General features: G+C 34.0%; 1 protein-coding gene across 22 annotated transcripts in view; it reads left to right on the plus strand.

Moving 5' to 3' along the window:
- The first annotated feature begins 1,322 nt into the window (after positions 1-1,322).
- Positions 1,323-13,539, plus strand: part of neb (nebulin) — an 85,046-nt gene continuing 72,829 nt past the window's right edge. For 20 of the 22 annotated variants that reach the window (XM_015396504.1, XM_015396487.1, XM_015396486.1 and 17 more), the window contains exons 1-12: positions 1,323-1,392; positions 2,078-2,122; positions 2,351-2,436; positions 5,293-5,337; positions 8,507-8,614; positions 9,335-9,442; positions 9,555-9,659; positions 9,748-9,852; positions 9,952-10,056; positions 10,785-10,889; positions 12,550-12,654; positions 12,738-12,845. In XM_015396504.1, coding sequence (XP_015251990.1) covers positions 2,371-2,436; positions 5,293-5,337; positions 8,507-8,614; positions 9,335-9,442; positions 9,555-9,659; positions 9,748-9,852; positions 9,952-10,056; positions 10,785-10,889; positions 12,550-12,654; positions 12,738-12,845 — 960 coding nt within the window. In that variant the 5' untranslated portion in view covers positions 1,323-1,392; positions 2,078-2,122; positions 2,351-2,370. The remainder of the gene's footprint in view (positions 1,393-2,077; positions 2,123-2,350; positions 2,437-5,292; positions 5,338-8,506; positions 8,615-9,334; positions 9,443-9,554; positions 9,660-9,747; positions 9,853-9,951; positions 10,057-10,784; positions 10,890-12,549; positions 12,655-12,737; positions 12,846-13,539) is intronic. The other 2 variants (XM_015396489.1, XM_015396490.1) reach the window with 2 other exon arrangements.

The following is a 13,539-nucleotide window of genomic DNA, read 5'->3' on the forward strand; positions in this document are numbered from 1 at the left end:
GACCAAGGAATACAGCAGGCAGGGCAGAGGATATGTTATGGCTCTCTAGACTAGGGTCGGGTTGTGGGAATTCTAACGGAGTACAGTCCAATCCATCACTGAGAAACCACTGCAAAAACAGTCTATCAATGAGTCAGCATTTCTTAAATGAAGTGTCTTTACCTTTAATTTGTGTATGTAAATAAGACAATTTACCAATGGAATTGGATTTTTTACTTTTAAAATAAGATAATTAGATAATGTGCACTTGAAATAAGGCAATTCTTATTTTAAATGTAAATTTTATTATTCCATTGGAAAGTGTCTCTCTTACCTCCTCAATTCAAGAACAAATGAACTTATTTTAAGAAAAAAAAACGACTTGTCTAGATTTCCTTTTTTTCAGTGCATAGAGTACGTCAGACTCATTTACTGGACTTTTGCTACAGGGGATGTGAATCCAGATCTGACAAACTGAACTAAAAGATCATCAGAAACTACATATAGGCCTGTAGTAGCTTTGGATCTGAATTAATCCACTGAAAAAGTCCAGACTTTGTGGAGGACTGACAACAGGAAAGCTATTTTTGAGACAATCCAAGCATGAGCTAACCTGAATACAAGGTGCTGTGGTCAGAAAAAGTAGGACAGAAAATGTCCAACTTGTAGATTTCTTGGGGTGGTGTAGAACTAACCCCACTGACACAACCTTTTCAAACACTTAAACAGGGTGGTGGCAGCATCATGCACTGGGAATGAATCCTTTTCCTTCTGCTTCATCCACTTTGCATCAATACACATAAAATCTAGAAAAAAAAGAATGCTGGTACTTTTGCAAGGAACTGTATTTGGGCAGCAGATACATTTTGTTTTTTACATGTCACTTTAAAAAAAATTTATAACATTATTTTACAACCCAAAAAGCGTGCAAAACTCTGACTTTGTTGACCTGATTATCGACAGGATGCAGCCAGCTGATGGGCGACCTCATCAGAACACAGCTATGCCGGCTCTGATGTTAACCTTCCCCACTCAGAGATATACATTTAGTCTTAGTTGAAAAACAAAAAAAAACAAAACAAAGATGTTAGATGTTTAAATTGGCCTAGTTTGCATGACCCACCAGGTCACAGAGCTTTACTGTTGTGTTTTTGGGACTTGACAGCTAATGCTCCTCTGGCCTCCTCATAACTGTACCACTGATGCGTTATTCTCGACAGGTGCTCCTTTCTGAAATGATCACTTCGGTATATTTAGATTTTGAAACCTGAGAGTTCAGGCCTCTGATTGGTTGTGTAAGCCACATGATAACCTGGCTAGAAAGTGCAGCTGTGTGCTGTCGCCCAGCGTTTCTCTGGAGGGAGGCTGGGAAGGCTTTGGCGGCTTGGGAGACCATTAAACATAACATAACTGGTAAGCAAAGGAAAGGATAAATCTACCAAAAAAAAAAAAAGTTTTTATACCACCTGCATGGCTTTCCATCTGCTTGGACATCCACTTTTTTTTTACTGGTTTTTGGATCTGGAAGGAGCCGGCTATGGATTAAGAAGCAAGAAAACTTTCTTACATTTTTAAGGAATAATTTAACAAGCAGGAACTTAAGGACTAAAGGAACATCAGACCCAGCTTTGGATTTACCTGAAATCACTTTGTGATCACCGCTATGATCTCTTTTAAAAACTTGATGTCTATTTTCTCCTTTTGTGTCAGCAATCTTTCAAATGTTCTTAGTTTTACACATACAATTTAAGTTAATTTCAAGATATAGCAATCAGATGCTAAAAAAGGTAGTTAATATGCCACCCTATATATAACCTGCAGCCTCAGAAGGCATTGCATGTCCGTTTGCTAAACTCAGTCAGCCAATCAGGTCCTGGCATTGGCTTACATGTCAAATAGCAGAAAGCCCTGTTGGGGCAGCTGTCGCTAACCTTCAGGAGGCACCATTCGCTCAGCTGTGTTGTGGCATTTAAGGGGGGGGGGGTCTTAAAAACCTCAGTATTGCAGATTTAACTCCTCAAACTGCTTTTTTTTAATATGTATGCATTGATAAACACATCTGACTGAGACGTTTCACACGTTTTGTTATTTTATTCAGGTGTGTGGCAAATCACAGAGTTGGAATCAGACTGAGGCGCAAGTGGCAAGTGAAGCTTCCTTACTATCAGGACATACAGTAGAAATGTATCACCGCTGTTTCTCCATATACTCCCAAAACTAAGCTGAGAGGAGGATGTTTAAGCAGTCAATGATAATTAAAACTGTTTTTTTTTAAAGGTTTTTAAAAGGAGACAAAGAACATGTATGTTTTAGAGTAATTGATGCTTCTGTTGTTGCTAATGGCTGAAAATGTAATCTCTGTTTCGTTCAGAGCTTTTAAATTTTGCCAAAATGGCAGACACTGGAGATGACTATGAGGAATTCGAGGAGGAGGAAGAGGAGGAGTTTATGGAGCAGGTAAGTGTATTTCTTATTTCATGACTCGTCTTTTCCAGTTTTTATTGTCATCAGAATAGGGAAAATTTGCAGGATTAACTTGTTTATAGTTTGAGATGCTAAGGGAAATCTTTGGGGTCTCAGTTCCATTTTTATTAGACGTTTTGGAGCAAAACCGTACATGTAATGGGTTTAAAGTTTAGGTGTTTTATCCTTTTTCTAGCGTCATATTTGGAAAATATATATTTAAAATATAATTTAGAAATGTCAGAACAGAAACATTTGTTTGGTCTATATAAATCCTTCATGTGTGACATTTAAGATGTTTTTTTCCTCCTCATTATGTGAATGAAGCATATACTTGCAATCCAGGATGTTTTATGTTTCATTACTGATGTGTCATTGTCTCTGTTTGTTGTCTCCCTGGCAACGGTTGATGAAGGAGTGAAAGCAGAAGGCTAACTATTAATCCTGTATTTCCATTGGAAATGGGGTTAAAGTTAGTCTTGTATTCCATATTCTTAATGTTGCTGATATCTTATAGGGGAGCCTAAACAACTAAGCTGTTTTCTGTTGGTTGATGTGCACCAATTATTCATTAATCTATTAATTAAATTTTTTATTTTGTTGTTTTACTCCCATATAACATATCATGGAAAATATTTGACATCTTTGCTGCAAAGATGCAAATCATTTGGGAGGTGAGACACATGGATAGGTGCGAAATTAATACGCTCTGATTTCACTAGTACTTTCATCGATGCTATGGAGAAAAAAAAAGCATTTTTGTGCATAAGATCCAGAATGGCCTGCTATCCGATCTACAGAATGGGGAGAAACATAAGTTTATTTAGAAAATACTCTATCTTGGTATTTTAGAAGTAATTCAATGTTTAAACACTATATAGCAACAATTTTATGCATATTAAATATGAATAATTCCTTTATTGAAATGCTATATCTGTTATTTGATTTTTTTTAAAGATTTTTTATTTTTATTTTATTTCCATCAAGAAACTTCTTTGACCTAAAAAAAAAAAAATGCAGCTCAGAGATCTCTAAGTGGCATTTAGACAAATTTAGAATTAGACTTCTCCAGCACATAGACGGACGCAGACGTAAAGGGGGAGAGTGTGAGGGCTTGAAAATGAGACGAGCTGCGCTGTAAATCATGCCCCAATATATTCTCTACATGCTAACCTTAGTTATGAAAGTTGCCTTGGTAGAGGGGGTCATATAAAAAAACACTGTAGGTGATGAATAACAGTTAGTGCACATTGTGTTGTAGGGATATGGAGTTGGTCTCCACCTATGGTTCTCTCCTGTCTGATAGATTTGGATATTAAGGTCTTTTGCAAGTGTTGATCTAAATGACTGAGATGTTCTTTCTCTCTGCTCTGGTTATCTCATCCAGCTGTAGGTTAAATTTTCAGGATTTTATTTAGCTGAAAATAAAATATTAGAACTAAAGATGAAAAGGTAAAACTGAATACTCTAAAAAAGTAGTTTTCATTTGGGTTACATGAGATCCTTAACGTTAAGAAGTCTGCACCTTCTCAAACTTTTTTTATATGTCGTTTTTTATAATGTTTGGACCTGTTTTGGAGGAGGATGGATGCTTACTTAGTAGGGATGCAGGATATTATGTACACATTATCTATATCAGCCGATATTAGCTTTAAAACTAAACAGATATGAGGCACAGTCTTTGTGACAAATTATGTGATAATTAGGTTTCTGGGGCCGAACCGGTGCAAGAGTCTGCAGCAGGAGAGATGCTGATGTTTTTGAAAAGTTTCAGAGCTATGTAGCTGAACAGTTATTTTTAATAACAGAAGAGGAAAAAATGATTTTAGCAAAAATTATTGAAAATTATTATTGACATTCCAATATTGCGCATCCCTTATACTTAGTTTTTTTGTTTGTTTGATTTTTTAAATGAGGTGTAAGGTCCAGTTAAGTGTGGCAAAAAATTATTTCACAATTTGTCTAATTTCTAGCTCAGAATAATATTTTTTAGAGTTACATTTTGCTCTTACAATAAACACTTTTTAGTTTCTAGATCATTTGAAACATTATTTAAATAATAAGTTCCCAAATGTTTATAGCCAACCATATTTCTCTAGTTTAAATTTTTACATTTCTTTTCATTTTTCTTCCAAAAATAAAAATCATGTTACATATTTTGCATAATCTTCATTCAAAACTCTTAGTTATGAATGAGTCAATTAAATAAAAAGCAAAAGGAAACGTTCCTTTTTGAAAACACCAAAGTGAACTTCCTGCAGTAGTATGATCTCAGTTTGAGATAATTCTAAATCGCTTCTGTATTTAAGATAAAACAGTCCATTAAAGTCCTTTATTCAGATTCTACAGAGTCATACTACTGCTGTAGCAACTGATCAAACAAAGCAACAACGTGTGAAATAAGAAATAGAAATTTTCTCATCTGGTGCGTCTAAATTTATTGCAAGGATAAAAGATTGTGAGCAGCATGGCTCAAATGACAGATAATAATAATGCATTTGATCCTCTGTTTAATAGAGGAGCTCAGGTCACCTGCTGTCGCAGTGACATCATTGTTTATTTGTAGCTGGGCTTTTTCACCCGTCTACAGCATTTCCAGTCGGTAGAAGGCTGTTTTACAGAATGCAAAAAGAAACAAAAAAAACGATATGATTTGAAAATGTGCTCTTCTGTAGACAGATGTATCTTACATAACATATAAATGAATTAATTAAAAAAAAAAAAGCTAGAGGCATTAGCAGTTAAATACCAGAGCTGTGGGAAAAATCACCCTCAGTCCTCATGCTGTTTCTCCTATTACTTTTCTGAAAACCGCCAAATTTCTTCCATATTTTGTAATATGTCGAGCAGATTACAACCACGACGTTCTCTGAGCATCATACTCAGTCCTCTCAGGTAAAACACCTCCTCCCAAGGGACAGCAGTTCAAGCAGGGCAGGACGATCTTCCCTGCATGCCTGAATGACTGAAAATGTTCTATCCAAAGTTAATGCATGCTTTGTCTAACCTTGCATGGTTTGTATGTAACTTGTAAAAACCACTTGTAAAGCTTTAAGCCTTAGAGAAAGAGTATTTTTTTTGTTTATTGATGAAGTTTTGATTCACTTGTACGGTAATTAAACAGCTTCATAAACCATTCATATAGAGCTTTCTACTTATTTTTTAGTACACCTTGTTAAACCTTAAACAAAATACTTTTTTGTGCTTTACACTGGGAAAAAAATCTATTTAAGTAATTTTTTCTTAAAATAGGTGCATTTGTTCTTGGATTGAGGAGGTAAAAGAGTAATTTTACCAATGGAACCAGGCATTTACACATAAAATAAGAAAACTCAACTGCATTGTCTTATTTCAAGTGCATATTATTTAATTATCTTATTTTAAGTGTAAAAATACTGATTCCATTGGCAAACTATCTCATTTACCTACTCAAATTAAGGGTAAATACACCTAATTTAAGACAGTTTTACTTATTTCTAGATCGTTAATACCATTTAACATAACAAAGAGACATGCAAACATATGACATTTTAATTAAAGTCACAAAATCACTAAAAGAGTGCAAATGTTTACCAAAACTTGTCAATATGCAGATCTTGAATCAGCTGGAATGATGAAAACCGACTCTGAGCGAGGACTTATGTTTTTAGATATCCTCACCTGAGATCACAACATTGTGAGGGATGTTTTAAGTTGTTTATTTTAAGTTGTTTTGATAGCCACACTGAATAATAGTAAATGTCCTCAAACATCATCATGCGTTCTGGGAGCTTGGTAGCTACCTTGAAGTTTTGCTAATATTTAGGCCCTGTCCACACAGAGACAAGGTTTTGAAACCAGTAAAACTCAGTAGTCTAGTTGTAAAAAGAAAAAAAGTGGGATGGTGTTTTTTTTTTTCTTTTTGGGAGCATACATAGCCTAATTAATATAGTCTATTAACCTAAAGCAAAATGCATGCTATGGTTGTTACATGTCAGGTACGCTGGTCATGGATCTTGACCAAGGCACCTTACAGTAGAACTGGCATGGCTATCACTGCCCCAACATACTTACAGTAGTAACCATTTAAAATTTCCACACTTTCCTTGATGGGCCCTTGGCTGATCCTTGGCTAGTCCCCTAAAATTCCTTTTTAAACATCTAAAATATTCTTTCTGTCATGATTTGTGGAAATTAAAATCTAAAGAGAAGCATTATCTCCTGGTCAGACCCTGTAATTCAGTGAAAGGGTGGAGTCAGAGTAAAAAAAATATGCACGACCAGGAGAAGGCCAGTGGCTGGAAGTTGGAGGGGATTTTGCTGCCATTTGGGTGGCTTTTGACTGGGAAGGGACATTTTAAATGGCTGCTACTGTAATGACAAATGCAGAGGAAAAATGTCCTACTGGGATCAGCTTCATAGTCATTTTATTTATTTTGCTGAGGCTGCTCGTAAGCCCACAGCCTGCCAATTGTTGAAAGGGCAACATTATTGCCATTACTGTTATTATATGGTAGAAATTTTACACATTCAGTAATTCAGGATGGTGATTTAAGAAGGGGGATGGCATGGTGGAAATGGAGTAAGATTCTTGGCATCTGTGATGATCTGGAGGGGCATCTGACCTTAATGTAAACAAGCATTAAACATAAAGCAGAAGACAATTCTGTGGTGCTCAAATTGCATTCTGGGTAAATGTAGCATAACTCCCATGGCAATAGCATGAGGGAAAGAGAATCTAAAATAGGTGGAATCAGTGACATTCTTGCTAACTATTAGACTTAAGTGTTTTTATTTTTGTCAGTTTATTTTCAAAAAATAATCAAAATTTATTGATCTCACATTGGTGAAGTTTACCTCTGCATTTAACCCATCCCCTTTGGGAGCAGTGGGCTGTCATTGTGTGGCACCCGGGGAGCAGTGTGGGGGTTAAGGCCTTTCTCAGAGAGCCTGAGTGGCAGTGGGGTTTGAACTCACAACCTCTGGATTCCAAGCTCTATGCCCTAACCACCAGGCTGCCACTCCACCTGTACCTCTGTATGCTGATCACTTAATTGTTTAGTTTTTTTAATCATGTTGGGCTTTTTTGTCTCTTTGGGTTTGTATAAATTGGTAGAAAACAAATGATATTCCTACATTTTTGGGGGATTTTATCACTTTTAATGCTAATGCTATAGTTCACTCAAAATGCACAGCCATGGTAATTTTCACTGTGTTCCCACATTGTTTTAACACCCTTCATCTCCATTTACATCTACACTGGAAAAAGGATCTACAAATAAGCGGAAAAGTTATAAATTAAGTGTATTTACCCTTAATTTGAGTAGGTAAATGAGATAGTTTGCCAATGGAATGAGTGTTTTTACTCTTAAAATAAGATAACTAGATAAGATGCTCTTGAAATGAGACAATGCAATTTTGTTTTCTTATTTTAAATGTAAAATTTATTTTTCCATTGGCAAAATGTGTCTTTTACATCCTCAATCCAAGAACAAATGCACGTATGTTAAGAAATAATGACTTATCTAGATTTCGATTTTTTTCAGTGTACTTTCATCATATTAATGCAGGCATTCATGTTGAATGAATTTAATAACTGTTGGCTAGAATTACTTTTTGTGCTGAAGGTAAATAAGTAGGGTAAAGGATAAACTCCAGTTTGTTAGTTCAGAAGGATACTGGCCTCCCTCAGTGCATCATGTTTTATTTCATTTGCTTTAGAAAATCTTTTCTGCTTTCCTGGCTGTTATTTTTGCTATGATTGATAAATCTGTAACAAATCCGTACAATGCAAAAAACAATCTAGAACTAAGTAATAAATATTATTATGCAGAATCTGAGCAGGTAAATAAGAGCACTTGCAATGGAAGTCTTAAAATAAGACTTGAAATAAGAAAATGCACTTGTTTTTTCTTATTTTAAATGTAAATTATTTTGTTCCATTGGCAAAGTTTCTCACTGTCCTCCTCAATTCAAGCAAAAATGCACTTATTTTAGGAAGAAATACCTTATTTAGATATAGTTTTTTGCCTTGTAATGAATAAAAGATAGCCTAACTTTTTTCTGTTGCTTTTTCTATGTACAGTCTGGCTTGCCCACCAGGAAAGTCAGAAAGAAGGTGAAAGTGGATACTTCCAAGTTCATGACTCCATATCTGGCCCACAGTCAGAAGATGCTGGAGCTTTTCAGCAATGTAAGGCACTCATGACTTATAATTACTTGTAAAGTATTTCTTTTGGTATTTTTTTTTTTTTTTAACTTGTCTTTCAAATTTTTATTTTTATTTTTAAATCAGATGTAAGGTCCAATTAAGTAGAGCAAAACATTATTTCACAATTTGTCCTGTTTCAAGTTTAGAAGTTTTGTTTTTACAGTAAACAAATTTCAGTTTATAGATGATTTAAAACATTATTTAAATAATAATAATAAGTTACCAAATTTCTATATTCCCTCTACTTTTAGGTTTCACATTTCTTTCTGTTTTGTTTTTACAAAAAATAAAAATTCTGTATATAATCTGAATTCAAAGCTCTTAGTTATGACTGAGTCAATTAAATTAAAAACAAAACGAAAAAAGTTTTCACATGAAATAAATGTTCACATTTCATTTTGTGTTTTTTTTCCCAAAAATAAAAAATCATGTTAAATATTATGAATTGAATAATGTTCATTTAAAGCTCTTAGTTATGAATGAACTATTAAATTATAAACAAAAGAAAACATGCATTTTTGAAAGTAAACTAAAGTGAACTTCCTGCAGTAGTATGATCTCAATTTTAAATCAATCTAAATCATTTCTGTAATTTAGATAAAACAGTCCATTATATTACATTATATTTCAGTACTTTTGTATATATATTTTTTTATTTGTCTTTGAAATGGAATAATTTTCTTAATACTGTATCTCTGACAGAATAAATACCGCCAAGCTTATGACTTGTCCAGAGGGACGCCTCCCGCTCTGTCCACTGACACCCCTGAACTGATCCGTATCAGGAAGGCCCAGGAGCAGCTGAGTGAGGTATTACAGATGGCTGTGGAGATTTAAGATACTAAAAGCTTAAGAGTCATTTGAACAGAAGATTTCTGTCTCTAATTTACACTATAAAAACGAACCAATCTGTTGCTAACAGGTGAAATACCGAATGGAGGGAAACAAGGCTCGGACAACCAGCTTGTACGGTGGTGATGCCAGGGAGGTTGTCCACGTCAAGCATGTGTCAGAGCTGGTCAGCAAGGTAAATATCCTCTACTAACCAATTCTAAAAAAAAAAAAAAAAATAAGCAGGACTGACTTTTATATTTCAATGCACTATTTTCCTTTAGGTTCTGTACAGACAGAAGTGGGATGAGACTAAGGACAGGTACCTGCTGCCTCCCGATGCTCCTGAGCTGGTTCTGGCTGTGAAGAATGCTGCTAACTATAGCAAGGTAAGTCCAATGAGCCTTTCAATCTATATATTAATTAAAAAATTAAAGGAATTCTGTTTATGAATGAAAAAAATGATGAAATAAATAATTTGTTTGCAGAAACTTTACACAGAAGCCTGGGACGAGGAGAAGATCCTGTACTACCCCTACAGTGACAGCCCTGAGTTGCGAAGGGTAGCTAAGGCTCAGGAAGTCCTCAGTGATGTAAGCTGGATACCAAAAAGGAATAAATGGAAACACAATTAAAAACTTCCTAATGTGCTGGGAGCTGTTAAAGATTTAGATAGGTGTAGTGAGCAGGAAATGCAGAATAAGATGCATGTAAATTCCTTGTGTATCACAAATTATGTGAATTAAAATTTATATTTTTGATTACTATTTTTTCCATTTATCAGAATCTTTAATGAAGATTCTAGTTTCAAATAAATGTCATTTTCTGGTAATTATTTTATGGTTTAGGCATTAAAGGCTTAATGCTGAGCGAATGTTGAATAAAAAAATAGACAAAATAGAAAAAAATCAATGCAAAAGGCTGAACCCCACCTATCTACTGATAGTTAGTGATGGTCGAGGAAATGTAATAGTGAGTTTTCATCATTACCACTGAAAGCTATATAGAGGTCTGCTCTATATCTGTAGTTAAAAGATGTTAAAGATTATAGTATGGATGTAATAAGATTTAAAAGTTAAGATGAATATTATTGGTAGTAGTTTTATTTCTTTTATGTAAAGATTTATAGTATTTTTTTTCATACAAAAAATTTATATATGATCAACAAAGCATCTTTATAATGCTAAGGAGCATTATTGAAGGTGAATTTATCATGGTTCCCTGTTATTTCTATTATTGTATTTGACTTTTATGCAAATGGTAAAAAAAAAGGCTAATTTCAAACCTTTGAAAAATGAAATAAATGAATTTGCCTCCACAGGTTAAATATAAGAAGGGACACGATGAGCGCAAAGCCAAGTACACGTCCTTGGCGGATCCTCCTGAGATGGAGCTTGCCAGGAGAGTTGCCGATCAGCGCAGCGATGTAAGCAGAACTCCATCCAAGTATATTCAATATTGATATATCAAGTAAATGTTAATGAAGCCAGAAGTACTATTGAGTTTCTTTAACTATATACGTTATCCAAAGCTCCTTTTCAATTCTATTTAAAATTTTTGGCTTTGTGCTTTGTACGATAATAGTTTTATGTTTTTAAAGAGCTTTGATGAGTTAATTAAAACATTTATTAAAGCTCAATCCAGTAGAAGAGTAAAAGTTGGACAGTAACTTACACCTGATACTATAACCGATATAAACAGACTATGGAGTGAAATGTGCACCCTTATTTTTTGCAGAGAAAATTTTTTTGCAAATGTACATTTGAAATGTTTTAATCCAGAAATGAAATTTTCAAAAGCTTATTATTATTATTATCTTTGTAAGATTAAAAAGATATATATATTTTGATGGCAAAAATAATGTCAATAATAGTGTAATAAACATAATGTCAAAGTAATAACAACAAATGCCAACTTTCCTGAAAAATAACAAAAGGGCTTCTATAAGAAATTCATGATAAACACTGAGAGTGAAATAAACATTTTTTTTGGGCTGTAGAGGCATTAATGCTAATACTTGCACTTACATATAATATAATTCATAACTAGGATTATTAACATTTTGAGTTTGTTTTTTTAACTTTTTAATTAGCTTTTTACCTTTTTTCTTGACTTGTTAACTTTTTTTTTCCAACTTAAATTACAGTAGGTAATATATCTTTCAAGGGCTTATCTAATTGGTCAAATGACAAAATCAGATGTGCAGCCATGTAGCAGGATCTGTGCTGAATGGCTGGATATAGATCTTGTGCTCCTAGACCTCACTGAGGGATGGGTGACTTCATTTATAAACAGTTCATTTTTCAAATTGTTTTTTCTTTTTCAATTTTATTTTTGCTGATTTATAGTTTCATGTTTTCAAAACTTGTCTTTATTTTTTATTGAGTTCTCAGATTTGTTTTTTTCGTTTCAAAATGTGTTTTACAGATCAGCTACTCTATATGTTAAAGGAGAGCCAATTAAAATGTTGCTGCTAACCCGCATGCAGACCAATAGAATCTTTGCTCCTCACTCCAGAGGAAAGCCGCCCCCAGAAGGGAAGAGAATGTGACCTGGAAAACACAGTTTAAAAAAAATTCATTCGTAAAACTTTTAGAATTTAGAAAAGAGCAATAAAAAAAGGAATTTAAATGTTAAAAATTAGCACATGAAGAATAATTTAAAAAAATACAATTTTAGAAAACAGCAAAATTGCTCTTAAAACCATTTTTTTCAAGTTTCATTTCTGGATGGCATTTTTTTTTTCACATTTCACATCAGAAAATGTCTAATTTGTGAACAAAATTCACTCAATTGGATAAAAGCTTAGAATATGCCTGTAGCTATGTGCAGTTATAGAAACATTGTAAACAGATATAATCCAACCCTGAGCTGCAGCTCAGAATAACTGACCAGCTGCTCTTTAAACGTTACTGTCTTTACCGAGCTGCAAGAGACAGGCTAACAATAGGTCCAAATGACTCACATTCTTGGGATTCCTTTCGTTTTTATTGAGCATCCTGAAGTGTTACTATTATTTATCCATAAGAATATAGAAACAATAAATCCCAACTCTATTAAAACCAATTCTTTGTTTCCCTCCACAGCTTAAATACAAGGAAGACTACAATAAAAACGTTAGGGGTCAGTGGTGTGAGACGCCTTATTTTGACATCGCCATTGCCAGGATGGCAATGGATAATCTCAGCGACGTGAGTATTGTTATTATCATATTATTACCTTTTTTATATACATCCACACCCTGTAACTTAATTTTGTGTCCATATATTTACAGAGAAAATACACTCAAGATTATGAGAATAAAAAAGACCAAATATACTTCATGCAAACCGACACACCTGTGTATGACTCATGCAAGAAGGCCCGTATTGCTGCTAGTGAGGTAAGCTCTAAAAAAAGGTATGTCATTGTTGTTGTTTTTTTTAGATCGTATTTCATTTGGAAGACATGACGGATAGTTGTGCCTTGTCTCAGAAAGCCGTGTGAGTCACTTTTGATGCAGAAACCCTGACAGTCTGCATGAACGTCGCTGCAAGGATTCACTGCAGTTAGAGCGCCTCACAGGACCAGCATATGACACATTTCTACATCCTTTTTTCTAGTTCATTCTATTACTATCTTTTTTTATACTCTGGAAAAAAAATATCTAGATAAATGTCTTAAATTAAGTGTATTTACCCTTAATTTGAGTAAGTAAATGAGATAGTTTGCCAATAGAATAAGTATTTTTACTCTTAAAATAAAATAATGCAATTGGGTTTTCTTATTTTAAATGTAAATTATCTTTTTCCATTGGCAAAATGTGTCTTTTACCTCCTCAATCCAAGAACAACTTTTAGTATTTTTACTCTTAAAATAAGATAATTAGATAACATGCAACTGAAACAAGATATTGCAGTTGCTTTTTCTTATCTTTGATGTAAATTGTCTTGTTCCATTGGCAAAATGTATCTTTTACCTCGTCAATCCAAGAACAAATGCACTTATTTTAAGAAACAAGGACTTATCTAGATTTCCATATTTTTTTCCAGTGTAGAATGATCGGTTTGGCACCCTTTCTGCTTCAGTTAGTCCTT

This window comes from Cyprinodon variegatus, unplaced genomic scaffold (assembly GCF_000732505.1).
Source record: "Cyprinodon variegatus isolate N-32 unplaced genomic scaffold, C_variegatus-1.0 Scaffold801, whole genome shotgun sequence".
NCBI lineage: Eukaryota > Metazoa > Chordata > Actinopteri > Cyprinodontiformes > Cyprinodontidae > Cyprinodon > Cyprinodon variegatus.